General features: G+C 51.4%; 8 protein-coding genes across 8 annotated transcripts; 5 read left to right on the top strand and 3 right to left on the bottom strand.

Moving 5' to 3' along the window:
• Positions 1-803: 803 nt before the first annotated feature.
• On the bottom strand, positions 804-2,902 carry PtrM4_024760 (ArgS, Arginyl-tRNA synthetase; the record flags this gene model as incomplete). The annotated part of the gene is made up of 4 exons (XM_001932238.1): positions 804-1,423; positions 1,483-1,610; positions 1,662-1,945; positions 1,994-2,902. 4 exons carry the CDS (start codon positions 2,900-2,902, stop codon positions 804-806), a joined length of 1,941 nt encoding a protein of 646 aa, XP_001932273.1.
• Positions 2,903-3,678: 776 nt separating this feature from the next.
• PtrM4_024750 (CAP10 domain containing protein) lies at positions 3,679-5,553 on the bottom strand (the record flags this gene model as incomplete). Its single annotated transcript, XM_001932237.1, has 1 exon — positions 3,679-5,553. The coding sequence occupies one exon, from the start codon at positions 5,551-5,553 to the stop codon at positions 3,679-3,681; it is 1,875 nt and encodes a 624-aa protein (XP_001932272.1).
• A 5,345-nt stretch (positions 5,554-10,898) lies between these two features.
• Positions 10,899-11,484, top strand: PtrM4_024740 (Velvet domain containing protein; the record flags this gene model as incomplete). The annotated part of the gene is made up of 2 exons (XM_066103631.1): positions 10,899-11,343; positions 11,411-11,484. The coding sequence occupies 2 exons, from the start codon at positions 10,899-10,901 to the stop codon at positions 11,482-11,484; spliced, it is 519 nt and encodes a 172-aa protein (XP_065965833.1).
• A 2,009-nt stretch (positions 11,485-13,493) lies between these two features.
• PtrM4_024730 (DUF4360 domain containing protein) lies at positions 13,494-14,286 on the top strand (the record flags this gene model as incomplete). Its single annotated transcript, XM_001932235.2, has 2 exons — positions 13,494-13,670; positions 13,753-14,286. 2 exons carry the CDS (start codon positions 13,494-13,496, stop codon positions 14,284-14,286), a joined length of 711 nt encoding a protein of 236 aa, XP_001932270.1.
• A 3,007-nt stretch (positions 14,287-17,293) lies between these two features.
• PtrM4_024720 (uncharacterized protein) lies at positions 17,294-19,099 on the top strand (the record flags this gene model as incomplete). Its single annotated transcript, XM_066103630.1, has 2 exons — positions 17,294-17,642; positions 17,946-19,099. 2 exons carry the CDS (start codon positions 17,294-17,296, stop codon positions 19,097-19,099), a joined length of 1,503 nt encoding a protein of 500 aa, XP_065965832.1.
• A 1,017-nt stretch (positions 19,100-20,116) lies between these two features.
• On the top strand, positions 20,117-23,912 carry PtrM4_024710 (PntB, NAD-NADP transhydrogenase beta subunit; the record flags this gene model as incomplete). The annotated part of the gene is made up of 6 exons (XM_001932233.1): positions 20,117-20,862; positions 20,911-21,004; positions 21,051-21,113; positions 21,328-23,470; positions 23,520-23,822; positions 23,872-23,912. 6 exons carry the CDS (start codon positions 20,117-20,119, stop codon positions 23,910-23,912), a joined length of 3,390 nt encoding a protein of 1,129 aa, XP_001932268.1.
• A 436-nt stretch (positions 23,913-24,348) lies between these two features.
• PtrM4_024700 (uncharacterized protein) lies at positions 24,349-24,791 on the top strand (the record flags this gene model as incomplete). The annotated part of the gene is made up of 2 exons (XM_001932232.2): positions 24,349-24,490; positions 24,589-24,791. 2 exons carry the CDS (start codon positions 24,349-24,351, stop codon positions 24,789-24,791), a joined length of 345 nt encoding a protein of 114 aa, XP_001932267.1.
• Positions 24,792-25,229: 438 nt separating this feature from the next.
• Positions 25,230-27,180, bottom strand: PtrM4_024690 (PHD-finger motif containing protein; the record flags this gene model as incomplete). The annotated part of the gene is made up of 4 exons (XM_001932231.1): positions 25,230-25,858; positions 25,905-26,134; positions 26,192-26,473; positions 26,618-27,180. 4 exons carry the CDS (start codon positions 27,178-27,180, stop codon positions 25,230-25,232), a joined length of 1,704 nt encoding a protein of 567 aa, XP_001932266.1.
• Between the last annotated feature and the right edge of the window lie 551 nt (positions 27,181-27,731).

Raw genomic sequence — 27,731 nt, 5'->3', positions numbered from 1 at the left:
GCCGTCTGCGTTCTTGCATTATCTCTTCTAGTATTGTCCTTTCGCGTCGCTTTCATGGTTGGGCTTGTTGCAGCTGTTGGTCGTATCTCGAGGCGCGGGTTCAAGAGAATAATCGAGGTTAAGAGAAGCAAGCAGATGTAATGCTTGTAGTTACGACACTATCTCTTCTCTCGTCCTACAACCTAGCGCCACGGCCGGTCGCATTTCGATGATCCAGTTACGATGAGTTTTTCCTATGTTTTCCCAGCGTTCTAGCATTTTTTTCAGCATTGTCCCGGAGCCCCTGTACATTCGGTTGTTTTCAACCAAACGATACGATCATGACTCATCCGAACCCCCTCGAACGAAATACCACCAACCCCAAATATCAACAAGACAACCCCACTCTAAAAGAAAAACAAATCCTCTGCTCAAACACCTGCCAAAATTGTACATCAAAGTACACGACACACGGTACAGTCAGTGTGGAGAGACGAGACGATATTAGGATCACCCCCTGATCTGAATACTTGAGTCGTTGTAGTATTCAAATAGTTGCGCAAAAACTCTGTTTGGAGACTACAATGAGCCAAATATGCTGCTATACCAGGGCAAAAATCATCTGACTAGCATCACACAACACGGTTTTGGTAGCTCAGACTATATACATATATACGTAGTATAAGAAAATGGACGAAGCTTTCGTCTCATCTCGACTGTTTGCTATATGTTTATTCATCGTGTATCATGTGGGTATACGCCATCACTACACATTTTTCCCGTACCAGTCATGCAGAAAACCCCATGTTATCGCGCCGGGCCCCTTACATTCTCTCCACCGGGCTCAACCCAAGCACCTTCATACCATTATACAACACCTGTCTGGCAGCCACATACAGCGCCAACCTAGCAACCAAGACGTTCTTCTCACTGCCCACAACCTGCAAGTGATCATAGCTGCTGCTAAGCGCGTGCGCCATCTTAAACAGGTACGTAAGCACAGTTGTCGGTTCCTGCGTCTTGAGCGTATTGACAAAGGTATCTGGCCACGACGCCAACTGGCGGACCAACTCGACAGCCTTGTCTTCCTTTAGCAGACTGAGATCAGCAGCGGAAGCGAGATCGATTTCCTCAAGCGAGCGATCTGCGTCGACGGCTTTGCGGTAGATGGAGCAGAGACGGGCGTGGGCGTATTGTAGGTATGGACCTGTGTCGCCTTCAAATGATGTCATACGGTCCATGTCGAAGGTATAGTTGTTGATGCGCTTGCCCTTCATATCTTGCACCATGACGGCTGAGATACCCAGTGTGTCGGCAGTCTTTTCCGGATCCCTGACTTGGGCGTATTTTGTCTCGTTTGTTCGCATCACTTCGTGCATTTTGTCGCCTACGTCGCGGAGGATGTCGTCGAGGAATTTGGCGGTGCCTTTTCGGGTTGACATGCCTGTGGTCAAGGAGTTAGCAACAGTTCAGATAGAGAGAAGGGTAGCTGGGTGGACGAACCGAGAACCATGCCGAAGTTGATGTGTTGGCACTTTTCGGAAATGTCCTTTCGGCCCATGAGCTCTTCGATCTTGAAGAGTTGGGCGAGATGCAGATCTTGTTGTGAGGCGACGACGTAGATCATTTTACTGGAGGTAGATTAGCTTGTGTTTCTACGAATGCGTGGACGTGATTCATACTCGAAGTGGTACTTTTCGACACGCTCAATTGCAGCGCCGATATCTCGGGTCAGGTACAATGAAGTTCCGTCCTTCTTCTTGATAACTGCTTTACCCAACTTCTTGGAGTGCGGTGTCAGATCGACAATGACGGCACCTTCAGAGTCTTGACAGACACCCTTCTCCCACATAATCTTTGCGGCAAGCTCCATGCTCTCGTCTTTGACTTGTGATTCTCCGCTGTAGTCATCATAGTGAATATTCAATCGAGCGTACGTCTGCTTGTACTTTTCGATCGAAAGGTCCTACGCAAGTCAGTCTACAACTTCTACGTGTATGTTTGATCTACTCACCCTGAAGCGCTTCCAGATACCGAGTGCCTTGGGCTCGCCATCGACCATACCCTTGAAGTATTTCCTGGCCTGCTCATCGATGCCCTCGGCCTCAATCTTCTTGATTTTGTTCTCCTGCTCGGACGCATCCTTGCCCTCCTCCTTTAGCTTCGCAGCCTCTTCCTTAAGCGCCTTCATCTCTTCGGCCTCCTGATGCTGTACATTGCTGACCTTGACGTAGATGTCGTATAGATGCCCGATAGGGTTCTTTACGAGCTCTTCCTCGTTGCCGTATAGGTCGAAGCCAATAGCAAGCACGCCATATTGCTTTCCCCAGTCTCCGAGGTAGTTCATGCGAACGACATCCCATCCTGCACGCTCATATATATTTGCAAGGAAACCACCGATGATTGTACTTCGCAAGTGGCCGGCATGGAAGGGCTTTGCGATGTTTGGGGAACTGAATTCGACGATCATCGTCTTTGCGCCGGAGGAGGGGTCGACAGGGTTCTTGAGCCCAAAGTTCTTGTTGAAGCCGTAGTCGTCCTTGGACTTGATAACCATGGGTACAACAAGAGAGGTGAGAGTTTCAGGCTTGAAGAAGAAACCAATCGAGGTGTTTGTGACAATTGGCTTGTTTACCAGCGGCGACTCCGGGAATGCGTCTGCCAGCTCTTGTGCATATGCCTTCATGTCCTTCTTCTTCTGTCGAAGCGCTGGGACCGCCAGCTGCAGGTCACCATGTTCTGGCTTTGCCGTCCATGCCAGTGTAGGGTATATTATGTGCTTGTCCACGCCTGATACTTGCGACAACAGCTCCGTGATGTGCGATCTGTAGATATCGAACGGGTTCAGCGTGGGGTATGTGTTAGGTTCTTGCGGGACCTTGTCAAGGCCGAGCGTAGCCAGAGTGTTTGTGAGGTCCTCCATGCTGGTTGCTGAGCGCGCCGACGCGTCGAGGCTTCGGAAGGGCGATGAGTTAATCTGGGAGAAATGCCGGAGCGACTGGAGGCTTGATGTGACCTTCGCACTACTACACTCGTGTATCACAGGGTGAATAGATTTATATGACCGCTGCTGTAAGTGTGGGCGCAATTTGCAGGGGGGTTTATGAAGGGTAGACACTTGTGGGGTGTACTTAGAGGTAGCGTATGACTGTGTGACGCCACTACAAGGGAGTCTCTGAGTCAAAGGAAAAGTATGAGTCGCCAGCGGTCTCGACAAACAAGCGTTAGTAGAATTGATAAGTCTGGCGCGACAAATATTTACCAGGCCTTGCTGCATACCAAATGTGGGGTAGCTGCGATGCGTCAAATGGTTCGGGAGTGATGCTTTCAAACCGCGCTAGTACTAAAAATTTGGAGGGGCAGTCAAAGGGACCGTTGCTCTCCGTCTTTCACTCCGAGGATGAACCGTATACCTCATGCAATCCATCACGACCAAGGTGTCACGGCATCAAGCATGAGGCTCGTATCGGCACACCCCGCCTAGCTCGAGTCTTGTCCTTCTAGATTTTGATACATGCATATTATATCGTACAGGGCAAGCAGATGCTCGTGCTGACTTGGCTGCACGTCGCCGCCAGTTATGCAGTACGACATATGCTCGCAGGTAGGACCGTGTACAGGCCGAGTCAGATGCATCATTGTACATGTGTGAAGACTAGTCGGGCTTGCACCTACTACAAATTCTTGTCGCCATTTGAGCTATGCTCTCAAGTCCTCCACGAAGCCCAGTCGTTCTCTGTTGTCATCGCAAAGCCTTGCATACTCCAAAAGTAGGCGAAACGTGTATACATGCATATCCTCTTTGCGTAGTACCTTGTTCGCCCATTCCTGGCCCCGAAGCGCTATCTTCTTAGCTGCTTCATCGTGGGCGCCGTTGGATACCACCATGTGGCTGTCTCCAGTGCCTAAGAAGTAGTCTAGTATGCCGTAAACATCAACGTATGAGTTATCCATCGGTACAAAGTGCAGCCATGGTATGATACGGTCGTCGTGCCACTCAGAGTAGATGGTCGCTTTGATTGGTACTGACGTCGAACGGAGATATGCAAGGTAGCGTCCCGAGAAAGAGTTGCCGTCAATGTCTGGAAGAAGCTTGTACTTGTACTGTTCTGACATGGGGACCTTGTCGACAATTTTGAGATAGGGATTCGTGTAATCGCAGTTAGGCTTGTCGGTCCGTGGCCAGCAGAGCATGTCTGTGAAACCAACATTGGCAATTTGATTGAGCCAGCGGCCTAGATTCATGTGTTTTGTTGCACTGAGTTGATAGGTCGCGTATGATTGCAGATTGAATGTTCGACCTTTTGCCACGGCATCGGAATCTGTTTCGACTTTATCCACATAAGTTCCATTCAACATGGTAACGAAGCGGTGTCGATGGAAGCGAGTCCAGTTTTCTTCCTTGTTACGACCTCCGCTGGCAACACCTCGCCACACAGTACCCGATACCTTGGCTGACCACTCGCCGCCATGCGTTTGTGAGTCAGAGTAGTCTCCCCCACTAAAATTCTCGGATAGGTAGGCAGCTGCTGGTATAAGAATATCTGAGTTGAGCTGCAATTTTGATTCACCGAAAATGGGAACCAAAGAGCGCGTTGTCGATATCGATATCGGTTCAATGAATGTGCCATGTGACTCTTGCAGATGTTTTTGCTGACAAGGGTCTCTGGCATGAGTCCAGTTTTGAATATAGCCCCGATATAAGTGAGCTGGGTAAGCTGATTGTATTGGTGGAGGCCCGGTGAAGTTCGTGGAAGCTGCTTGATAGCGGGCTGGTGAGTCGGGTGCGCATGCGATCCGCGCCATGTCCCAATAAGGTTCTTCTTCTGGCCCTAACCATTCCACATGAGACAGCCTAGACACTTGATTTGAGGCGTTCATGCTGCTATATCGTGAAGAGACCTTGTCATAGGCAAGGAGCTTCTTTGTTTGGCGTTCGCTTTGGAGGTATCTGCTAGCATCTTCCCAGGGTACGACCACGCGACTCTCGTCCATGATATTCATAGCCATGTCCAAATCCGGAAGTAGGTGCGCGATGCTCTCGATCATCTCTAGCCATGCATCCATGCGTCCTGTTGCAGTCCCCTGGTCGTGTTTCTGAGTCATGTAGGCCGACCCGTTTCTTATAGAAATCCGATGTTCAAATTGCCTTGCAAAATCCCGCATACTGCTTGCAGGCGCTCCCCAGAATGGGGCCAGATCAACGTGGATCTGATCAAACAGCTCTTCAATGACGAGCGCGCCATTTTCCTGGGCATATTGGAACCAGAGATCGAAACCCGGCGGCGGGTGGCGACCACGCTTTTGTCGATACGCTTTTGTCGCCGACACCAGATCATGCGTATACCCTGACATCAGCTCATTAAAGCTACTCTCTGCTTCCGCTATCAGTCTGTGAATGGGGTGGCTGCGCCCTGACTCAGGAACGCTTAGCGCGGTGCGATGTGAGGGCTGCAAGGGAGTGCGGATCTGCCAGAGCGTCACCATGCCATTACAAAGAAGTAATACACCCAAGCCGAACACAATGTAGGCAGCATTGCGATGACCCATGTATTGAGCGCATCTTCGGAACATGCTGGTATGTGGATTCATATAACGATTGAAAGAGTGCAAGCTGCGTGGCTACAAAAGAAGAACCCTGGCGTGATTACGGTGAATACATTTCTGATTTCAGTCGATATTGTGTGAGAAGTGACGTTCTGCTAAGCTAGAGCTCCCGGAGATCCTAGAGGGATGCAACTGCTCTAGTCACGCGACGCAAACGCCGGGTTTGTCATCAACCCACGGGGAAAGATCCACCAGCATTACGTTCAGTACAGTCCAGAATTAGAATAACCCAACAGTATACTACAGCTGGACCTCATCTTGGTAGATAGAGCTTCGAATTATATAGATGGTTATTTTGCTTTCGATCCCCAAGATTGACGCTTCTCGCATGTCCTGCTGAAGTTATTGCTTGATAGCCTCCGAGATGCATCCGGCACTATGGAGAACAGGAGTACGCACGAGGTGAGAGGGATAACAAGTGGCCATCTATACGTGCCCCCAGCAGCTCGGCAGATCGTCCATACGCATGTAGCCCAAAAGGATTCCAAGTACAAGCTTCTTCCGTGTAGCACTCAACACGCGCGGTCAGATCCCTGTGTTGTGTATGACGACCCTTCTACTGAGCTCCTTTCGATAGACTCGCCGTGTGTCAGAGCGCGTTGCTGTGTACCGCCGTCTCTCGGCGAACGTGATACCCACAAGCCATAGGAAGCCTCTCAATACTCACGCCCTCGTGCTGCCATGCACGTTAGTCCTTGCGCTAACCGAAACATGTTGGCGGACAATTACAAATCACAAGTACTATAGTCAGACGGGTATATGCGTGTAAGTACTCCTCAGCTCGCATGCGAATGCGAACATGTAGCGTCGTCCGATTTGGGGGTTGTGTTCAAAAAGAGCCCAAGAGTGTATGCGCAAGCAGAGCGGTGACCACTAGACTCAGATTCGTGGATGGAGACGCCTCTCTGATCAAAAAGACTAGGTCGAGTCGTCCGCAAATATCAGGCTTTCCACATAATCTACTCAAGATCGCTATAGTATCACTCATATTCACGTATGTTGCGCGATTCCCTTCATTATGTTTCGAGACACGCTATCACAACCAAACAGCTTCTTCAAAGATGCGATGCGTGTTCTTCATTTGAGAGCCTCACGAATTATGGATCAGATTCTCACGACCGTTTGAACAACTTGTCTAGACAGTACGCCACGACTATGATGATTCAAGGCGTCTTAAAGTTACAAACCTCAAAAGCGAAGCGAAAAGTGAAGTAATAAATAGTGTTGTAGATTTTAACAAGAACTAGCTGCTTTGGCTGAGAAGGTTACCGGGTGTTGCGAGTGCCGGGTCTGGATACTGTCCGAGATGCGGCCTCTTTCGTTTTGGGAGCTTGCGCATGGCGAAAGTTAGTGGCGAGATCGGACACATACGCAGTTGGATATCGGCCGGTCAGACCACCCTGGTACCTGAGATTGGTTCCCTGTTTGAATGACCTACCTAGGCGAATGGCAGGGTCCAAATGGTACTAGAACAGCGGCGGTGTGTGCAACGCCGTGTAACCCATTCATTTCCGCACCCACTACGATTCGAGACATGTGCACATGGAGAGCCCGAAGTTGTGTTCATTGTAGCGTCACCTCGCTCCCAGTACCGTGGTTCAACATATGCAAGAGTGTTTAGGCAGATCTGACGCGGGTCAAGTCTAGTATCCTTGCTGCATATGAGACAATTATCCAGATGCAGACAACGTGGGAACCGTGTTCTTGACGGTAATGAGTGATCGACCGGTTCGGCCTCGGCAGAAGTCGCGTTGTAACTGACTCGTTTGACAGCTGCCTTGCTCAAAAGCCCACTTTGTACGAAACGCTTGCTGGAAACGCTTAACAGCTTCACTGCCGAAGAATGAATCTGATGCCGTAATGTATTCGAAAGTGGCAATGAAGCCATGGGACATTTGTGAAAGGCCAGACAAGAGGCGGCTGATGTAATCTAGAACCTGGAAAAGGATGAGACGGAAGTAAAGTAGACGCAGGTATCTGGAAGAAGGAGAACAAAAGTGGGACATGGGAGATGTTCAGTAATTTTCCGCACCACGAGTATACCGGCAATCATAGATCGCCGGTTCCCGTGATGGAGATGCAGCCCCATTGTGTGGTTTCGGCCGCCGCATGCCGCTTCCGCAAAAGCGTCCACCCTCTTGGGCAAGTTGATATGACAGGTCATTTCTTCAACAGGAACCATTGCAGCGATGAGCTGGGAATATCCATGTCGACATGCCACTTCGAAAAGCCACAGATGTGGGTCCTACCAGATTTAGCAACCAAGAGGCGTGCACGACTTGGGTGGCTTTCACTGAGGGGCTGGGTAACCTCGAGCCTAAGCCGGTGCGCTGAATGGCCTGTGGGCCCTTTTTTTTTGCCGCCAAATACTTGATAGAAGAATTGAGTAAGGCCCGGTTTCATGGACATATTGGTAAGATGGAGCACTGGGAGTTATGGAGGCGAGCGAGATCGGAACTATACCCGAAGAGGCAGTCCGAAGATCAAAATGTTCCCGGAATGGTCGCGTCAGACCTTGTGCCAGGAACTCGGAACTTCAACGGCTCATGTCAGGTCTTGTGGTGAAAACATGCAGAACCAGTGCGCGTAACAACGTTCGGAAACTTGGACCGGGGAGGCTGCAGAATCTGGCGTACAGAGTGGCTCGCAATATCCATGGAGCGAGTCAGCCGAACAAGTGTCCAAGGCTTGCTGGCAGCTGACTGATGTCATTTCCGTTGGAATGCCGTATACACTGTGCACGCAGCCGTCGGTCGAGCTAGGATCGGCTCGCACATAACTTACCGCAACTTTGCCAGAGATTGGTTTGCGGAGAAGTTCGGTGAGTGCGAGCTGGGGCACTGGGGAAACAGATGGCCTCAACACAGATGGGAGTTCCTGTGATCCGAGGTGGCTTTGACAGGGCGTTGTAGAGGCGTTGGCTCAGCTGTCTTTGTGTGTTCCTGATGTAAGATGTGCTTTCGTTTTCTTTTTCTGCGTCGAGGGGGACGCCGTCAGAGGCAGCGGCAAATGTGGTACAAGTCAATCCAGGGCCACGGCTCGGTAATTGGCCGTCTCGCCGCCCACGCTGCGATACCATGATGTTGGGTATGTGGTCGTGCCTCGGATCGGCAATCGGGACGATACTAGGCGCATAGAGCATCAGACGCTACTGGCTGGAAAGGGTGAAGCCCAAGACCGCCATGCTCGACGGGCGACATGTCCATGGCGGCTGCACTAAGTCGGTGCACGCATCGACCAGCACAAGGCCGGTCTGAATCACCGGGCTGCTGGAAATGATGAAAGTAGGTGGAAGCGCGTTCAGAATGGGCAAGACAGCGCTCAAGCCAATAGCGGAGGGCGGCAGGCCCTGGGAGGCAGCTGCATCCCACTCCAAGAGGCAAGAGCGCTTTGGAAGCCTGCAATGTAGGGACTTTGTATAAGACGGCTTCCTCACCGTCTCCAGTGTTTGGCCAGTTGACTGCATGAAGCAGACAGCCGCTCACAACCACACAGCATTGGTTTGCGACTCCTCTGCCGTCTGAGACAGTGACCATATCCTCTCATCATCCACATCCAACGTCGACGGCGTTCCGGGACCGCACATCAGGCTTGCTTCGACCCGTGTGCATTGTATTGATAGCGCCTGATATCGACACGGCAGCCAGAAAAGGTACGTCGCATCAACTTGGCCGCGTCCAGAACGTATGGTCCACGCAGGATGAGGGTCCATTGGCGGTACTCGGTCAATGCAATCACAGTGATGGGTGGTGGGTTGGGGAGGGCATACGTCGCTTCACTGTGGGGAAAGCATGGCTAATATACAAAAGCAGCATAGGAAAGTCACGTCACGAAACCTTTGTGACAAACCGAACGCCTTCCAGAGCGTCTTGAAGGGGGGGCCCTCGCTGCCGATAATTGTTTGCTGCAACACGGCATCACTGCGGTTGTTACGAGACACACGTATCGCGGGCATTGCCGCCGTCCAACTTTGCACCACTACATCCCAAAAAGCGGTACACCGGCATAGCGTGAAGCCGACTCAGAGAAGCAAGAGCAAAAGGATATCCAAGCATTTTCGGCACACGTTGCAAGCAAGGCAAGCGGGTGTGTGACTGAGGCAGAAGGTGAGCAGTTCATTTCGCTTGGTTGCTCGTTCCATTCCATCCTTAATCAGCATCCCTGTCGCCACATGGCCCACCGGGTTCCTGTGACGCATCACTTTGCTCATATCAACCTGCAACACCATGTGCTGCATCATTCCCACACGTTCCGCGCTGTCTATCCTCTTTCTGCCGTTTGTCATGGAACTTTGTCTCCATTGCTCTTGTGTACCGCATGTTCCGCATGTTCCGCATGTTCCGCGCATGGACGAGGGCTCCTTCGTTACCCCAAGGCCACCAATCATACGCCCTGACGCCCGCATCTCCACCGAACTCGCGGGCGTGTGGGGCCCGGCCAAGGGTCCGAGGGATACCTTCAAACCTCACCTCTACCTATATCCTTCACAATATTACTCGTTGCCGCCTTCGCGCTCAGTACCGTACAGCCCATGAGAGATTAAAGGGCCCGAGTATTGGGCTCAACCGCCCCAAAGAGACCATCCTCATCCTGATCGAGCGGCCGCGGTATGCGCAACACGAGGAGCCTTTGACGACAAGTCTGACTCGTGGCTTGGGTTCATTTCCTATATCTTCGCTATCCAACATCGCCTGATTATAACCTCATGGCGTCACTACATACTGCCGTCTACGCAACTTCCTTTACTTTTCATCCTTGACTTCATCCACACCTTATCTATCTTCTCCTCGTCTCCAATTCAAGTCTTTGCACTCATTCCACATAACTGCCCGGCCGAAACTGGCTCAACTAACACTCTTTTATGAAACTTTGCTAAGAGAAACAGGTTCAGCCTTCCTCAGATGCGAAGGGGCTCACGCCAAGGACGAGGTAGAGATCACCATCGCAATCGAAGCGCATCGTCTAGGAACAGCACGACAAACACACCTTCAGCATCGCGAGCTCGATCAATATCGCGCCGCACTTCATCCCAAAACACCCAAAGGCACGTGTCACTCAGAAGGTCCGCCCGGATCGCAGAGTTACATAACGGAGAAACAGGCTGCCAACTAGCCGACACCATACCCTCGATGGCTGACGTTGCAAGGCCGAGGGCGCTAGGAAGTAGGTCCGTTCGCTCACGGCATCATTCTGGAAACTCCCGCAATTCAGGACGGTCAAGATCAGGCCAGCACTCTCTATCGCCTGAGGATATACGGTACGTCATGGACATCGTGGTGCAGCCGCCCCGGACCGCTCGGGTCGGCCAAACTATGCCTGGATCTATCGTCGTGCGATTGCGAACCATCAACGCCGATACCGACGACGCTGTTGCAGACTCAACCAACCTTGTCGCAGTCGCAGCCTTGGTTCCTGGTCCTAACTCTGCAGTACCAGCAGACCCCAACGCTCTCAACACTCTGCTTACAGGTAGAGTTTTCGACTCAATTCATCCCTTCAACGACGACGAAGCTGATGGATTCATCGCCTCAATGGACATGGCCGACCCACAGGGCGTGGGCTACATGCGCTTTCCGGACCTAGTCATCCGCCAGGCTGGTACCTATCGAATACGCATTACCCTCATCCGAATCCGTAACTCGGCCTCAGATCCTCCAGTTACATCCGCGGGCAATGGTCTGGCTGTACATGTTGTCGACAGTAATCCGATTGTTGTCAATGGGGGCGGGTCAGGTTCGAATATGGCTGTATACAATGGTAAGTACATGGTGGCAACTTATTGATATTCTTCAGCTTCCTGATACTCTCTTTTCTTGAGTCACAGGGGACGGCGATATTGACGACGGAGGATGGCTAGAGGTCCTACGTTCTCTCCAGGATCGCCGCAGGTCGCGGTAATTCCATGTTCCACGTCTCAGCGTGGGTGGTACTCTGTACAATGGATGTTTTATTTTGTCGGAAGTCATGGCAAATATGCAGTTGTTTTGGTTGCATGTGGGTGTACCACGTTGTAGTATTAGTGGACAGTGTTGGACTGAAGTTGGAGTTTGGTTGCACATGGGCTGCATGGATCTGCAGGCGTGATGCGAGGGACACATGTTGTACCACTCTGGATCTACTATTGTTAGCTATTTATGTCTAGCGCGAGTGGGAAACTATAGAGGCATTGGTACTCGCACCGTTTTCAGTTATACAAGAATGCCTGCATTGCACTGGTTCAGCATCACTGGATCCGAGGCTTTTTTTGCTGATCCCCCTCAGGTCTATCTAGACTCTTTCCGTTCTAGGAAAATATCCTTCGCCTACCGTTCTCAGTCTCATGCCGTCACCGTCTTCTTCCAATGTGAAAGCTTAGGGTTGCAATTCGTCTCTACGATGATTACATTCAACGCGATATATTTCGGAGAGCAATGTGAGGGTCTCCTGGTAAGTATGTATTATAGAAGAAAAACGACATTGGCGCTGGCCAGAAAAGGACATCGTCTCTAAGATGGCAGTACAAAGACGAAATGAGCGGTTATCTGTATACCTTGCTTACGATAGAAACTACAGACAGTATACACCGTACGGTTGTATTCGGGTGGCTCTTTCGCGGCCACATCCATATAGCTCAGGCCACGATTCAGATACTCGTAACGCCTCTTCTTCCTGCCAAGAGAGCAGAAGCAATCTGCGAGTGGAAAACAATAAAGACAGCTGACCGGTTGTATGTATGACGGCAACATGAAGCACCATGACTTCGTATATTACATTATCCGGGAGCAAGACCCCTACTAAAACCCGAACCCTAGGGTGAAGCGAAACGAACTATGGATGGATTAATGTACCCTGAAATTGCAGAGAAATTGATGATACACACGACGAGTGGAGCATTCTCGGTTTTACACTCTATATACTTTGCTCCTCAAGCATGGAGGCTTAGATCACCGTCTGGCTGATGATCCCGGCTAAACCCTGTAGACTGATCCGAACATGGCGAACGCGGGTTCGTCAAACGTATATTACCCAATTAAGCGACCCATGCACCGAATTCCCATATTGCGGAGTAAATTACAACACACTAGTCTCGACCATGTTCTGTAAGCAACAAGATCCTGATTCTCCATGTTTTGATAGGTCGCTTTCTAACACACGTGTTGGTTTGCAGTACAATTTGGTTACCGCCTATTTAATCACCTGATCCGCACTCACATCTGCTTCCTAGTACCGCTTTATTGCATCGGCCTTGCTGAGAGCTATTTTGAGCATGGCAAACGGCGGAACAGCGCTCTCATGCAGGTCCAGAGCCTCTTTGCGGGGCATAATGACTTGATACCAATATACATCGTACAGAAACTTTTCGTATTCTCACTATAATGCTTCTGTCTCGCCTTGGCCGGACGTCGCATTAACGCCACTACGGAAAAGTGAAGAGCGGGTACCATTTTACATATGATGCTTGAATGTTGATCACCATGCGCGCATGGCGCTCATATCCTACAGATGCAGTTGCTCTTTGTCATGAGCTCGTATTCTGGGTAACTTCCAGGCCACGTCTGCGGCTCGGATCAGGTCGCTTCATCTAATCAACTACCACGTAACCCAGTTCAATATTTAAATATCGTGGTCTTAATACACAGGGCATTTTCGTAGAGCTAAAATTGGAAGACGACCTTACTGCTTTAGTGACTATGTTGCCTCCAGACTACTACCTCGAGGATGCCGATGTAGGAGCGAGACTGAGTAGCAGGGTGCGGAAAGGCACGGGAATATACAACAGGCAGATTGCATAGAATTGTTGGGACTTGAAAGTATGGGTATAAAGATGATGTGATTTCCCTCATGCTGCTAATCATCCCAGATCAGCAGCCTTGACTTTCAACCCTCACTTCGGCACCACAAGAAAAATCTTTGTCTAAGCAGCAAATATGCACTCCAAACTCATTACCTTCCTCCTTCCGGTCCTTGCTGCGGCGAACCCTGTGCCTGCAAGCGTTTCGGCCAGTGCTCCTTCTCCGGATCAAATCACTATTGTAGACACGAGCTACTCTGGTAACGGCTGCCCTCAAGGCTCAGTGTCTACAAGTACATCTACCGACAAGACTGTAAGTCTAAATTTTGTTATTTCATCTCAAGCAACACACTCACTCTCAATCCAAATCCACTCAACTCACTTATATCCACCAGGTCGTAACCTACGGCTTCGACCAATTCCAAACCTACATCGGCCCCGGCACCACGCCCGCCGACCGCTCCAAGAACTGCCAACTCCACCTCAACCTCAAGTATCCCGGCGGCTTCCAATATGCCGTCGTTGACGCCACCTACCACGGCTGGGCACGCCTCGACGAAGGCGTAACCGGCTCTTTCATCACCACTTACTACTTCTCGCAAGATGCAGGCACCACGCAAACTACGCGCATGTCTGCCGTCGGCGGCGGCGCCCTCGTCAACGGCCAAGTCTACACCAAGACAGATAGCGTGGAGACGACGGCGACTATCTGGTCGCCCTGCGGCCAGAATGGCATCCTTAACATCAACAACAGGATCTCGCTGACTAACAAGAAGAGCACCCAGGCGGGCGAAATGAGCAATGATGATGCGACTGTGGCGTTTACTCAGCAGTTGCATGTTGCCTGGAGGGCTTGCACACCTACTTCAGGCTCAGGCTCAGGCACGATTGGCATTGGGCACTTGGACTCTGCGCTCAATTTCGAGTAAACTGAGACGACTAAGGAATAGTGTATGTGGCTGGTGGGGATGGTAGCGATATTTTTTTTCTTGTCCCGATGGTGGAGGGTGGTGCTGGGGACGGTACGGGGGTGGCTTGGCGGGTATAAGTAGTTTTTATGAAATACTTTTTTTCCCTCGCGTCGGCCCTTTTTCGCACGTGGACACTTGTTACTGGTGTTGGTACTTTGTGTTTGTTTGATTAATATGTATGCGCCTTTGTCCGTTGAAGTTTACTTGCTGTGGCAATATAACTTGCAGCCTTCATAGTCGCTCTTAGCTTCTTGTGTGCGCATGTGTCGGCCGAAGGTAATTCGTACTTTTCCCACGAAAGTTTGATGGCACATTTACTGTGGCAATGTAACAGTGGGTTGATACTCGTTGTTAGAAGACTTAATCTGTCACTCCGGGCTCCACTTTGATCATAGGGCTTTTGATCCTAGTGTTATTCACACGTGGATGTACTTATTTATTTCGGCACTTAAGCACCCCGGGTTACCAGCACTAATACATCTAACATACTATGTATGATAGTGTGTACTTTTGCGCAAATCTCAAACGACCCCTCACTAATCATGTACAGTCAACAGTGAGGTCATACAGCGTCAGTCGCCATGAGCGCTACAGTTACTATCTCCACATATGATGCGCATGTTGCAAAAGTCTACAAGTTATTTAGATCGAATCTTGACTCACTGTTTCCACCTACTAGCGTATCTTGCAACCCCTTTCAATCGACAAAGCGGAATGTGGGGGGTTCGGAATGTCCAAGTCATTGCTCCTCAAGTTACTTGGCTATCGGTATATACTCGTATCTATCAGAAGACAGTCGGAAGACTGCAACCTAGGCTCCCTGTCACCAACAAACCTTGCTATTGTTAGTTGATATTGGCGAACTCCTCTGTTTCGGACAGGAACCCTGCTACCATCCAAGCGGAACTCGGCCCTATCGGCACCGTACACTCGCCCGGATATAGTGACCGGGAAGGTCGAAGTGTGTCTACTGGCGGAGCTATTCTTAATTCCCACCTGTATTGGTAATAGGAGTGGCTGCATACAGTATGGTATTTGCCCCAGAAATTCAGGAACGCGCATCCGATCCAGTCTAAGCGATGCGTTACACGACTCGTGAAAACAACACGACACAAGCGCATCTTCCCAATTTCATCCGGCGCACGCTGTGTCCTGCAAAAGTATGATCTAGCTACAGTCTTTGGTAGATCGTGAATGCATGTCGACATCAGAAGGAAGACTGATGATTACCAAGAATGAAACAAAATACGAACAAGTAACATTGTTACAGAACTGACACATGGGAAATACTTTTGCTAAGCTTGGTGACAGAGGACAGCCGCTGACAGAACAGTAGTAGTTGAAGGGGCGATCAACCTGAAGCATACTAGACAAACCTTGCGTCACTAGCGTGGATCGACCGAGCCGTTTAGTGTCCACCTTCTGGGCTTCGGTACGACCCACACCAGGTCTTGTTTTCCGTTTCTCCTGGCTGCGGAGCGGACACAACCGACAAAACTTGCTCTGCTTGCCGGTGGTTCCGCAAATGCACGATGATGCCACCTCAGAAACGAGGCTCACAGACGATGCAAGTAACTAACTAAACGACTCCCGGACGCCTCAGTCCACACCCGTAGTTAGATTTCAGCACGGAGTCGGCATCGGCAGGCACGTGGGCAACACACCACTATCGACTGCTTTTTGAAGCATGGTCAAATTCGGCCTGACACCGCAAACCATAAGCTTCTCGCGGGCTGAGAAGAGCCGTATGCGCATCGCGTACTTGTGTGGACGTACGAGATCCTCGGAGAAAAAAGGCTGGTACGGGACCCTGGCATGAGGGCGCCCATGGTACGCAGTCATGCCCTGCAGGACCTCTGTGACGTCCGTTGCCCATACTGCAGCGTAGAGCACATGTTTGCCATCCTTCACGGTCCCAAATGCGCATGTCAGCCCAATCATGTAGCTACAGACCTTGTGAATTCATTCTGCCGGCTGCACCTTCTCCTCGGTCTTGCATGGCATCGACACAAATCGGGATTTAGTCTAGCACCCGCAAATAAAGCGTTATGGCTTGTTCTGGCGTGAGGCATTCCCTCATTATCACCCCATGTGGTATCCATGTCCAGTTCAACCAAGGCTCGAATGCGCATCAACTCCGCTTGGTCGAGCCTCGAAGGTTCAACGCTGTTCGAACGTTCGCGTATACATCGTACCCTAACGAGCAGATCTGTACCTCTCCAAGTATAGATCTTTTTTCCCCTGAGGAAAACTATTGATACGACAAACAGCCGGCGACGAACTAAGAGTATTAGTGGCGCTTTAGAACACCAGCGTGTGGTCCACAGTCAGCTAAGCTTTCGCTTACCGAGCCGCCCCTAGCCATAATGCAAGGTCCCAGAACAAGACTTTCAGGGTTGCATGGACAATTTTGGATGATCTACACACCATCTAGGTACCATTTCTTTGTATCATGGAAGACTTGATGGTATTGCCGTTACCGGACTGACTTCTAGACATTCATGGTCAGCACATCGTCTGCGGTCCGCTATCGCTATACGACAGCGCATCACGAACTATACCCGGTTAATACTATCTTGCGCCAGATCGGGAAAGCCAATGACCTCGAATCAGTGCTAGTCTTGCTGTACCTGCAGGTGTTATGCACGTTCCGGGCGTTGGCGAGGGTGACAGTTCGTCCGGAGCTAGGGTAAAACTTGGTGGACTATTGTTTCCAGGTACACAGCCGCCGACTCTAGTCATGCAGACGGTTCGAAGATACCGCCGATGATTTCGTCTCCACATGGCAGCACGATCTCAAATCTTCGCCTAACGCCGAGGCGAGTAGGGCCAGGCTGTGCGAGGCCTGTTGTATATAAGAGTCTTTGGCCAACTGCTCAGTAACTCATCATCACACTCGGTCTTTACCACTCGGTATCTAATACTCACAGTCGCTTCATTCTAATTTCTACACAATCTTTTGATAATGCGTTCCTTCATCATCATCGGAGCTGCTGCTCTCGCCGCAGCGTCTCCCGCACCACAAGGCATCGACTTCAACCAACTCAATGCCATCGTCAACAATGGCCCCAAGGGTCCCCCAATGGGTGTAGTTAGCCAGTCGGCTTACCACCAGGCCGAGGCTCAGAACAAAGCCGCTTCCGCCGTCACTGGTGTTGCTACTGCTAAGCAGGCCAAGAGGGATACTTCTGCCAACCTCGAGTCTCGCAGCCCTACCTTCTGGGGATTGTTCGGCTCTCCCTCTTCTGGAGGTTACGGTTCTTCAAACGGAGGCTACGGAAACACACCTCCCCCTCCCCCTCCAGCTGGAAACGGTGGCTATGGCAACACACCTCCTCCTCCCCCTCCTCCTCCAGCTGGAAACGGTGGATACGGAAACACACCTCCCCCACCTCCCCCTCCTCCAGCTGGAAACGGTGGATACGGAAACACACCTCCCCCACCTCCCCCTCCTCCAGCTGGAAACGGTGGATACGGAAACACACCTCCCCCACCTCCACCTCCTCCAGCTGGAAACGGTGGCTACGGAAGCCCTGCTCCTGGTCCTGCTCCTGGTGGTCAAGGTCCTGCTCCCGGTCCAGGTCCCGCTCCTGGCCCAGTTCCTGCTCCCACCCAAGGCTCAGGCCCTGGTTACGGCTATGGAAGTGGTTACGGAAGTGGTTACGGAGGTGGTAACTCTACCGCCCCTACAAACACCGTTGTAGTCCCAGCTCAGACTCCTTCCCCAACACCAACACCAACACCCGCTGCTACTACCCGAACCTTCAGCGCGGGCGAGAGCACCAACTTGGCTCCTTCATCCTGCACACCAGTCAGCTGGACAAACACTTTCGCTTTCACCTCCGCCCCAGCATGCGCTACAGCGATCGAGGTCGGTACTTTCTGTGGATTTATCAACCCCGAAGACCCATGCGCTGCTCAGCCCAACGCCTACGGCCCATCTCAAAACTCCCCCGATACCGCCGAGGCTTTCAAGAGCAACTCTGTCTACCATGAGCTCGCGACTTCTGCCAAGACTCCTTCCGGTTACGAGCAGGCTTTCTCAGACTTGAGCGCCTCCGTTTCTGGCAGCGGCTACCTTGGATACTACGAGCTTGAGAGCTACGACACTGCTGCGTGCGCTGCCAAGTGCGAGAGCACTGCCACCTGCACTGGTTTCGACCTCTTCATTGAGCGTGACCCTAAGTGGAACCCGCGCCAGTGCTCTTGCACCAAGCCCGACTCTGTCACCCGCTTCAAGTGCACTCTCTGGGGTCAGGATGTTACCAAGGCGTCTGCTACCAACAACGGTCAGGACCAGGACGGCTTCGAGGTTGTCATTGTCGGTTCCAACGGATACAACAAGAAGACCTACACTCCTCCTACTCCTCCTTCTTGCAGCAAGCCTCAGTCGTGCGGACACAAGCTTCACAACCAGCAGCCATACTGCATGGGTCAGAGCACCTTCCCCGGTCCTTTCGACCCTTCGCTCTGCGCGGCATATGCCCAGAAGCAGAACTCTGTCAACCGCAAGGGTGGCATCATTGGCGCCTTCCTTTCCATGTTCGGCATGAACAAGGGTGGCTGCGTCCAGTTCCAGGCTGCTTACCTCGAGAAGGACGGTGTCGGTTTCGGTACCCACTGCCGTCTTTTCACCAAGAAGTTCGTCGCCGCACAGGCCAACCTCGAGATCAACACTGCTGGATGGGGATGCCAGAAGTCCTTCACCTTTGACCTTGACGTCAACGCCAGCTTCAACTGGGGCGGATTCTCCCTGAAGCGCGAAGAGTAAGCTTTGGCTACTCGCATCTCCATGACTCTTTTCTTCGATGATGTTGCATGGTATCGCAGACCTTTCTGCATTTCTTCATTACATAACATTTTCTTGGCTTTACTTTGGGCACCAAAAGCTCGCTGCAGAGTCACTCCTTAGCACATTTTAGCATACCATTAGACATAATGTAACGATCTTTGACTTCAACTTATTTGCCACGTGTGCGATATGAACTACTTGACTTGGTTCTTGAGATGCCCCTGGCTAAGCCAACTAACTAAGCAGAGTTAGTGGACGGAATTCCAGCATTCCACGCGGCCTCAATAAGGAAGGAGATTGTGCAGGTGGGGTCCACCGGTTGCCCCGCAGCCCGTGATCATCGAAAGCGGGCCAGGGAACCACGCATTGATCACATGTGATGCTATCTAGATAATTATTACCTTGGTGGTAGTTATAGCTATATACTTCTAGTCAAAGACTCTAAACTGTATTTTGTCGCCACGGTTAAACCACCAAGATGGCTTGTGTACACAGATATTCTGATGAGGGGGTGGAACCAAAGTTCGCGTGGGTGTTAAGGTTGTCGATAAACTCAAGTCATTATCTCATCCGCGTGCTGGTTGAAGTCGAGCGAGGATGTCATACTATTACTGCGTCTGTTACGGTCCAGACAGGGACTATAGCTACTAGTTTTACAAAATATCTGCACATCATCCGTTACACCACCTGAAGGCTTCATCACAAACCGGAAGCACGGGAGCAGTTTCCAGGGTCAAGAAACGTGGGGTAGCATCAAGTGCGGGGAAGTTGACGCCCATGCCCTTCATTCGGTAATGACGGGAGCATGCGGCCCAAAGGTACCGCAATATGTACCACCAATGCCTCACATCCCGTGGCATTTTGTGGTGCTCCCTCACACAGCGTTGAACTTTCACCAGCTCGCCACCTATAACTTCTTTTGTCAAATATCATTAATCGCCAGCAGATGCGGGTGCTTGGCATCTTCCCTCTTTGCCCGCCCTCCTTTGAGACAGCATGAGTACTCCAGCCAACTGTCTCGGCGGCTACAGGGCGCTTGCCGCTCGACCGTTGCGGGGCAGTTTCTTTGCTCACCTAAGGCCACTGTGTGCTTTCACATCTGTGTCGAGGTTGACGACTCTCTGTGACGATCGCTCGAGGCATAACAAACCTCATGAACGCACTACAGTTGTTCGGAACATTACCCGCACGCACCCGCCGCTGCTGTCCCTGCAGCCGCATGTCTCGCAGGTCACCGCTGTTGCGCGTTACGCAACCCATGCATCAGCTTCGGAGCCGCACGACGAGGAGCTACCTAGCACACCGCCGTTTACGGCTGGCCCCTACGCAAACCTGACCATTGGTGTCCCCAAAGAGAGCTACCCGGGCGAGAGACGAGTTGCCATTACGCCAACCAATGTCAAGTTGCTGCTCAAGAAAGGCTTCTCGCGTATCTTGATTGAACGGGGAGCTGGCGCCGAGGCTTCCTTTTCTGATGAGGCTTATGAGCAGGCGGGCGCCACCACTGTTGATCGCAGAAATGTTTTCAAGGAGAGCGACATTTTGCTCAAGGTTCGAGCTCTTAGTACCGAAGGAGAGGATAGCGAGGTGGATGCTATTCGAGAGGGCGCCACTATCATTTCCATGCTGTACCCGATGCAGAACAAGCCAACAGTGGAGCGTATTGCTTCCCGTAAGGCCACTGCATTCGCAATGGACATGATCCCTCGCATAAGCCGCGCCCAAGTTTTTGATGCGCTGAGGTATGTTGATTCCCGCGGCTTTGCGAAAAGCATGACTGATGAAACCAGCTCCATGGCGAATATCGCTGGTTATAAGGCTGTCTTGGAAGCATCGAACCACTTCGGCCGCTTTTTAACTGGTCAAGTTACTGCTGCCGGAAAGGTAAAAGATACTTATTACAATTCAGATACTGTGCTGATTTACATAGATTCCACCCTGTAAAGTCCTTGTCATTGGAGCTGGTGTTGCGGGCTTGAGTGCTATCGCTACTGTAAGTGTCTCCCTCTCAATCTATGGCCGAGAAACATTGAGCAAAATGTGTCCTGGCGGACGTCATCCAATTACGAGGCTACTCCTTACAGCCCTGGTACATGTACTTTGAAGATCACCTGACTTTTTTGATTGATGGAGCTCTGCCTAGAGATACGTCTCAGCAATCTCAAGCACCCTACATATTCCAAGCATATATCCTAACATTGAAATAGGCTCGTCGCATGGGCGCAATAGTTCGTGGTTTTGACACTCGCTCCGCCGCACGTGAGCAGGTACAATCTCTTGGCGCTGAATTTATCGAAGTCGAAATCGCAGAAGATGGTTCCGGAGCCGGTGGTTACGCTAAAGTCATGTCTAAGGAATTTATCGAGGCAGAGATGAAGCTCTTCTACGAACAGTGTCGAGAGGTCGACATTGTGATTACCACCGCTCTCATCCCTGGTCAACCTGCCCCGAAATTGATCACCAAAGCCATGCTTGGTGCTATGAAACCTGGCTCGGTTGTTGTGGATCTTGCAGCCGAGGCAGGAGGGAACTGCGAAGCTACTGTCCCGGGGAAACTGAACAAATACGAAGGGGTGTCAGTAATTGGCTATACTGACCTGCCTTCGCGTTTGCCCACTCAGTCTTCCACGCTTTACTCGAATAACGTCACCAAGTTTCTACTTTCCCTGACTCCCAAGGACAAGAGAGAAAAGTACTACGACGTCGACCTCACAGATGAAGTTACTCGCGGTGCCATCGTTACCTACGATGGCAAGATACTACCTCCTGCTCCTCGACCTGCTCCGCCTCCAGCGCAAGCCAAGGCTGCACCATCGTCTGCCGATCAAGTCGCCAACGTTGTCGCCCTAACACCATGGCAGACACAGTCTCGGCAGGTCGGAGGCGTCACAGCCGCCATGTCTACCGCACTAGCTCTCGGAAAGTTCACTGGACCACTGTTCATGAGCAATGCATTTACCTTCGCCTTGGCCAGTCTGATCGGATACAGAGTCGTATGGGGCGTTGCACCTGCTCTCCACTCTCCACTGATGAGCGTGACAAATGCCATCTCTGGTATGGTCGGTATCGGTGGTCTGTACGTTATGGGTGGTGGCTACTTCCCCGAAACTATCCCGCAAACGCTTGGTGCTCTGTCGGTTTTGCTCGCCTTCGTCAATGTATCGGGTGGCTTTGTCATCTCTAAGCGAATGCTGGATATGTTCCGCAGACCTACAGATCCTGAGGAATATCCATGGCTTTATGCTGTCCCCGCGGTTCTGTTTGGTGGTGGCTTCGTTGCGGCAGCCTCAACTGGCATGGCTGGTTTGGTCCAAGCAGGCTACTTGGTGAGCAGCGTACTTTGCATGACTAGTTTGTCTGGTCTTGCATCCCAGGCTACTGCTCGGCGTGGAAACTTCTTGGGTATACTCGGTGTCTTCTCTGGTATTCTTGCTTCTTTGGCTGCCGTTGGCTTTTCTCCCGAAGTCCTCACGCAATTCACAGCGCTGTCAACTGTCGGAGTTGTGGCTGGACTAATGATTGGAAGAAGGATTACACCAACTTCCCTGCCACAGACAGTCGCAGCACTACACTCTGTCGTCGGCCTAGCCGCGGTGTTGACGTCTATCGGTTCCGTTCTCGGCCACACTGGCGATATCTCGACTCTTCACATGGTATCCGCCTACCTCGGTGTTCTCATTGGAGGCGTGACATTCACTGGATCCATCGTCGCTTTCTTGAAGTTGGCCGCGAAGATGAGCTCGAAGCCTTTGGTTCTACCTGGTCGTCATCTTATCAACAGTACACTCCTCGGTGCGAATGTTGCAACTATGGCAACATTCCTCGCGTATGCCCCCGGCGCTCCTATGATCGGTGCCGCATGCCTTGTAGGCAACGCAGCTCTCTCTTTTGTCAAAGGTTATACTACCACTGCTGCTATTGGCGGAGCAGACATGCCTGTCGTCATCACTGTCTTGAACGCATACTCTGGATTTGCACTGGTTGCCGAAGGCTTCATGCTGGACAATCCGCTACTGACCACCATTGGAGCTCTTATTGGAGTATCGGGATCCATTCTCTCGCATATTATGTGCGTGGCAATGAATCGATCAATCACTAATGTGCTGTTTGGCGGCATAGGCGGTCCAGCCGTAGAGCAATCCAAGATCGAAGGCGAGATTACAAAAACTACATCTGAGGAGACTGCCGAAGCGCTGTTCAATGCTGAGAACGTCATTATCGTAGTTGGATATGGCATGGCAGTGTCGAAGGCGCAGTACAACATCGCCGACTTTGTCAACCAACTTCGCTCCAAGGGTGTCAACGTCCGCTTTGCTATTCATCCGGTCGCAGGAAGAATGCCAGGACAACGTAAGCAACTTTTCTCTTATACCACTGCACGTCAACTAACGTATTATAGTCAACGTGTTGCTAGCTGAAGCTTCCGTGCCGTACGATATCGTCCTCGAGATGGATGAAATCAACGACGATTTCCCAGATACTGACGTAACGCTCGTAATCGGAGCAAACGATACTGTCAATCCCATCGCCATGGAGCCTGGCAGTGCGATCGCAGGTATGCCAGTTTTGCACGCCTGGAAGAGCAAACAGGTGGTTATCATGAAGCGCGGAATGGCGAGCGGCTATGCCGACGTACCGAACCCCATGTTCTTCATGGAGAACACCAAGATGCTATTCGGCGATGCTAACGAGAGCTGCAACGGTAAGTTGGTCCCGCAAACGGAACGAATGTGCACTGACGAATACATTAGCTATCAAACGTGCGCTAGAGGAGAAGATCAAGGGATTGTAGTTGGTAAGTTGGGTTGACAGTGTTGTATATCTCGCACATTCCGTAGAGCCTGATCATATACGGTGCCTTCAAAGTGCTTTCAAAGAAGGCCCAAACTTCATGAATGTTCGTAAATGCGAATCACGTGTTTTCCTCCCATGCAAATTAAAACCCCTCGCGAAATAAAAAAGCGGGGCAAGCTAAAGGCAACGCGCAACGCGTTCCCGTCCGATCCTAGTGCCGATGACGTACATTGCAATACCTAAGCCAACCCCCCCATGTGCGGCAGGACAAGGTCTGCGCAAAAAGCCTGGAAACTTGGAATAACGGCTATACAGACATCTCTAGCTCCTCTTTCCCTTACTATACACTATACGAAACTCACGTTCAGAGAATATAATTCAACATCGTCGTCGATCAACAGTGGAAAGCAGTAACACTACCAATATCATCAACCATGTCTCTTCCCCTCCTCTTCACTCTCCCACCCTCCAATCGCCACGAGTTCCTCCTTCTAGACACCACTACTAAACCCACGCTCAAATCGCTGAACGCGCAAATCACTTCCATAGCGGCGTCGAGTCCGAATTGCGCTGAATGTACGCCTGTCCATCCCCTTCTGCTATCCCTTTTTCTACAAGCCCCTCGCCTACCCTCTCTCCTCCAGCAAAGAATGCAAACTTATGACCAAACACAGTCATGGCCAAGCACAAAGCTGCCGATGGTCCCAAGGAGATAATCCACGAGTTCAAGATTCACTGGGACACCAAGACGCGCGACGCAAAGATATGGCCCGAGTACACGGTGCTGACGGATGAGAATCTCGGTGCAGTATCAGAGTTGCTGAAGACGAACCCCGTCATGGGTGTGTTGGAGATTAAGATGGGCAAGGCTGAGTAGGGAATGGCACAAAACAGGATAATGTAATGATGTGTTTCCAACGAATATAGTATTGGAGAAACCTAGCTTCTTACGTGGTTGATCCCAGCGAATATCAGCTTCATAACATCCGATCTTTTGGTATACATTGACACGTTGTGTGTTTGTTGCAGACCGCGAGCAAGTTTGCTTCAGCGGCCATGAGGAGTCATTTTAGACTTGAAGCCCTACGTACAGTTACATATGAAAATATCCAAGACCAAAGTCGTCGAGGGGGACATGAAGGTGAAGTATGCTCAAGATGGAGCAAAACGAAGTGGAGGGTATCCGTGCCGCAGAAAACAAGTAAAAAATCCCGAGTAACGCCGTCCCAAAGAGAAATACTGCCAGTATGGATCATGGAGGTTCCAGTACGCCGTGTTTGTAGTAGAGAGTATGAGCAAAATTGCACGGCCAGAGTCACTTCGGCGACTTCTCAGTCGGCTCGGATATAAGCTTTTGCCAGTGCGCTAGATCCCGGCTCAATGAATCCATCATCTGAGTTGTGCTTAAATTCTTGAAAGATGCCAGATCCGTGTCGTCTTCTTTAGACTGCTCTTGGTTTGAGTCTCCGTTGGCCATAGTCGTAGCAGGTTGTACAGCAAGAGCAAGAGTTGTGTGCTTCACACCTGAAGCCATCTCGACTTGCCGTTGCGCTATGTAGCTCTGCATAGCTCCGGCCGGGCGTCTTATATCGTTCCACGAGAGCTTCTGTAGCCGCCAATTCTTCTTGGCAGGCTTATACCCAGCCGTCCCGTCGCTACTGTCGTGATGACCGTTTGTGGCGCCATTGGTGGTGGTCGCTTGTGGTGACTGCGCAGCATCGTTCTTGGGCAAGGTACCATTGGTTGCGGGTACGGTGTCCCTCGAGTATTGGTTTCGTCCAAGCCGACCACGTGCCTTCTGCGGTGGACGCCCTCCTCTTCGTGGTGCAGGCGCAGGCTTGAGATCTGCGGTGGGCGGCTCGGGCACCGTGGTTTCGGTCGCTAACGGAGCCATGGGGGGCTCTTCTATGGTGGCTGCAGGCGTGGGTTCGGCTTCTTCTGGATCTATGAATTGTCAGATATGGCTCTCCAATGGTGTCTGGCAGCTTACCGTCTCCCTTTCTCCGCTCGGCGCGCCCTTTTCGTCGCGATGCAGCTTCGTTCCTGTGGCTCTCGCGCTCCTTTTCACGTTGTTCCTTTTCCCGCTGGCTTTTCGCCGCAGCGCCACGTGGCTTTTGTTTTGGAGCAGATGCTTTTGTGCTGTCGTCCTCTGATTCAATGACTGGCGAACCACTGGGGGACCTAGAGCCAGTACGCTGTCGTTTGATCTCTGGTTTTGTCCTTTGCAAAGTTTGTCAGTTGACTGTCAAGCGGCGTGGAGGACAGACAGAGACTCACTCTTCGCTATCGTCGCGACTCCGCTTCTTCCGGTTGCCGTTCTCAGAAGCAGGGGCACCTTGATGCTTGCTCTCTTCGATGACTTTCCGTAGCACTTCATCTTCGTCGTAGGCAGCACGACTGTTCATAGTCGATCGACGCTTGCCGAATGAGTCCACGCTCGCCCTGTTGTTGCGATCCTTGTCCTTGCTCGAGTGTCCATCAGATTCTCTGGAAATGGACGATTTTCGGTTCTTTCCCTGTTGTTGATCGTATACAGGTAGGTAACGGGAGTACTTTTGACTGTTGCGATGAACTCGTTAGCCACCAATGACTTGCAATTAACAGGAGTATGCAACTCCCAGAGTGCAACCGTGTTCTCCATGGGGTAGATGAAAGGCGCGGGGTAGCGCGCTCTGAATATGAAACCGACGCTTGACTACGTACCCTTTAGGACTCGTTGTGACCTTGTGTAGGTCTTTCCTGCACTCCTCGCAAAAGTACTCGTCAGGGCTGGCGGCTTCGTCCATGATGCCCACGCATCCACCGTGCTGCCAGACCTTGCAGACATCGCATTGAATGAACAGACCACCGAGTTCGTCAGTTTGAGTATCTGGATCTACCAGAGCTGAACCAGGCTTGCCAGCGTCTGATGGTGGTCCCGGGTACTCTTGGTAGCCACACACGCATCGGGTGATCTCGTCTTCTTCTGCGATGTCTTCGTCCAACTCGTCATCGAGCTTCGCGGACTCATCTTCGTCATTGTCGTGCTCGCGTGTTCGTCGGCGTGTCAGCGGTGGCTCAGGCTGCGCACCGTGAGGTGGTTCTTCGGGCTCCTCCGAGGAGAGCGAGTGTGGGGTGGACGACTTGGGTGGTGATGTCTGTTTGGCGTTGACTCTCGACGCACGATCCGTACGCGCTGATGAGACAGACGATGACGAGTTACTGTGCGTTGCGACGCTGGGTGGGGGCTGCGTAGTACGAGCCCGCGATGAGCGTCGCGGCGACATTGTTCCTATTGCTATCGCGTCTTTGTGACTATGAATAGTAGCTAAGCGGTATGTGAGGAGGAGTGAAGTTCGCGAGGTCGATGGTGTCGGGTGCGCTTGGAAGGGCGTGCGGTCGTGCGTGGTGCGAAGCGGGAAGAAGGACCAAGTGGAGTTGGCAGTGTATTGTTCTGAGAGTGAGATAATCGCAGTCAATGGCAGTACGGCTGGTATCGCGCAACAGCAGCTCTTTGGTGAGCGAAGCCGGCGTGTCCTTGGGCGCAGCGGCGACGCAACAGGTGCGGAGAGAGAGCGGGCCAAAAGCTACGAGCTTTAAAGAGCGACGACGGGATGGATTGACGATTGGAAAAGAATGCCCAGGTGCGACAGGAACATGATCTGACTTCGAGTGGGCGACGGGAAGGTTGTAACGGGACAATGTTATGGGAGTGACGGAGCTGCCAGGACTCGATTAAAATCACTCCTCACGCCTAGCGGGCAACGCGATTTGGGGAACGAAACGCCAGCCGTAATCCACGTCACGTGACATGATTGCATCCGGGGCCTTGTACCCT

This window comes from Pyrenophora tritici-repentis, chromosome 1, assembly GCF_003171515.1.
Source record: "Pyrenophora tritici-repentis strain M4 chromosome 1, whole genome shotgun sequence".
NCBI classification, from domain to species: Eukaryota; Fungi; Ascomycota; class Dothideomycetes; order Pleosporales; family Pleosporaceae; genus Pyrenophora; species Pyrenophora tritici-repentis.
This window is presented reverse-complemented; position numbering and strand designations above follow the sequence as displayed.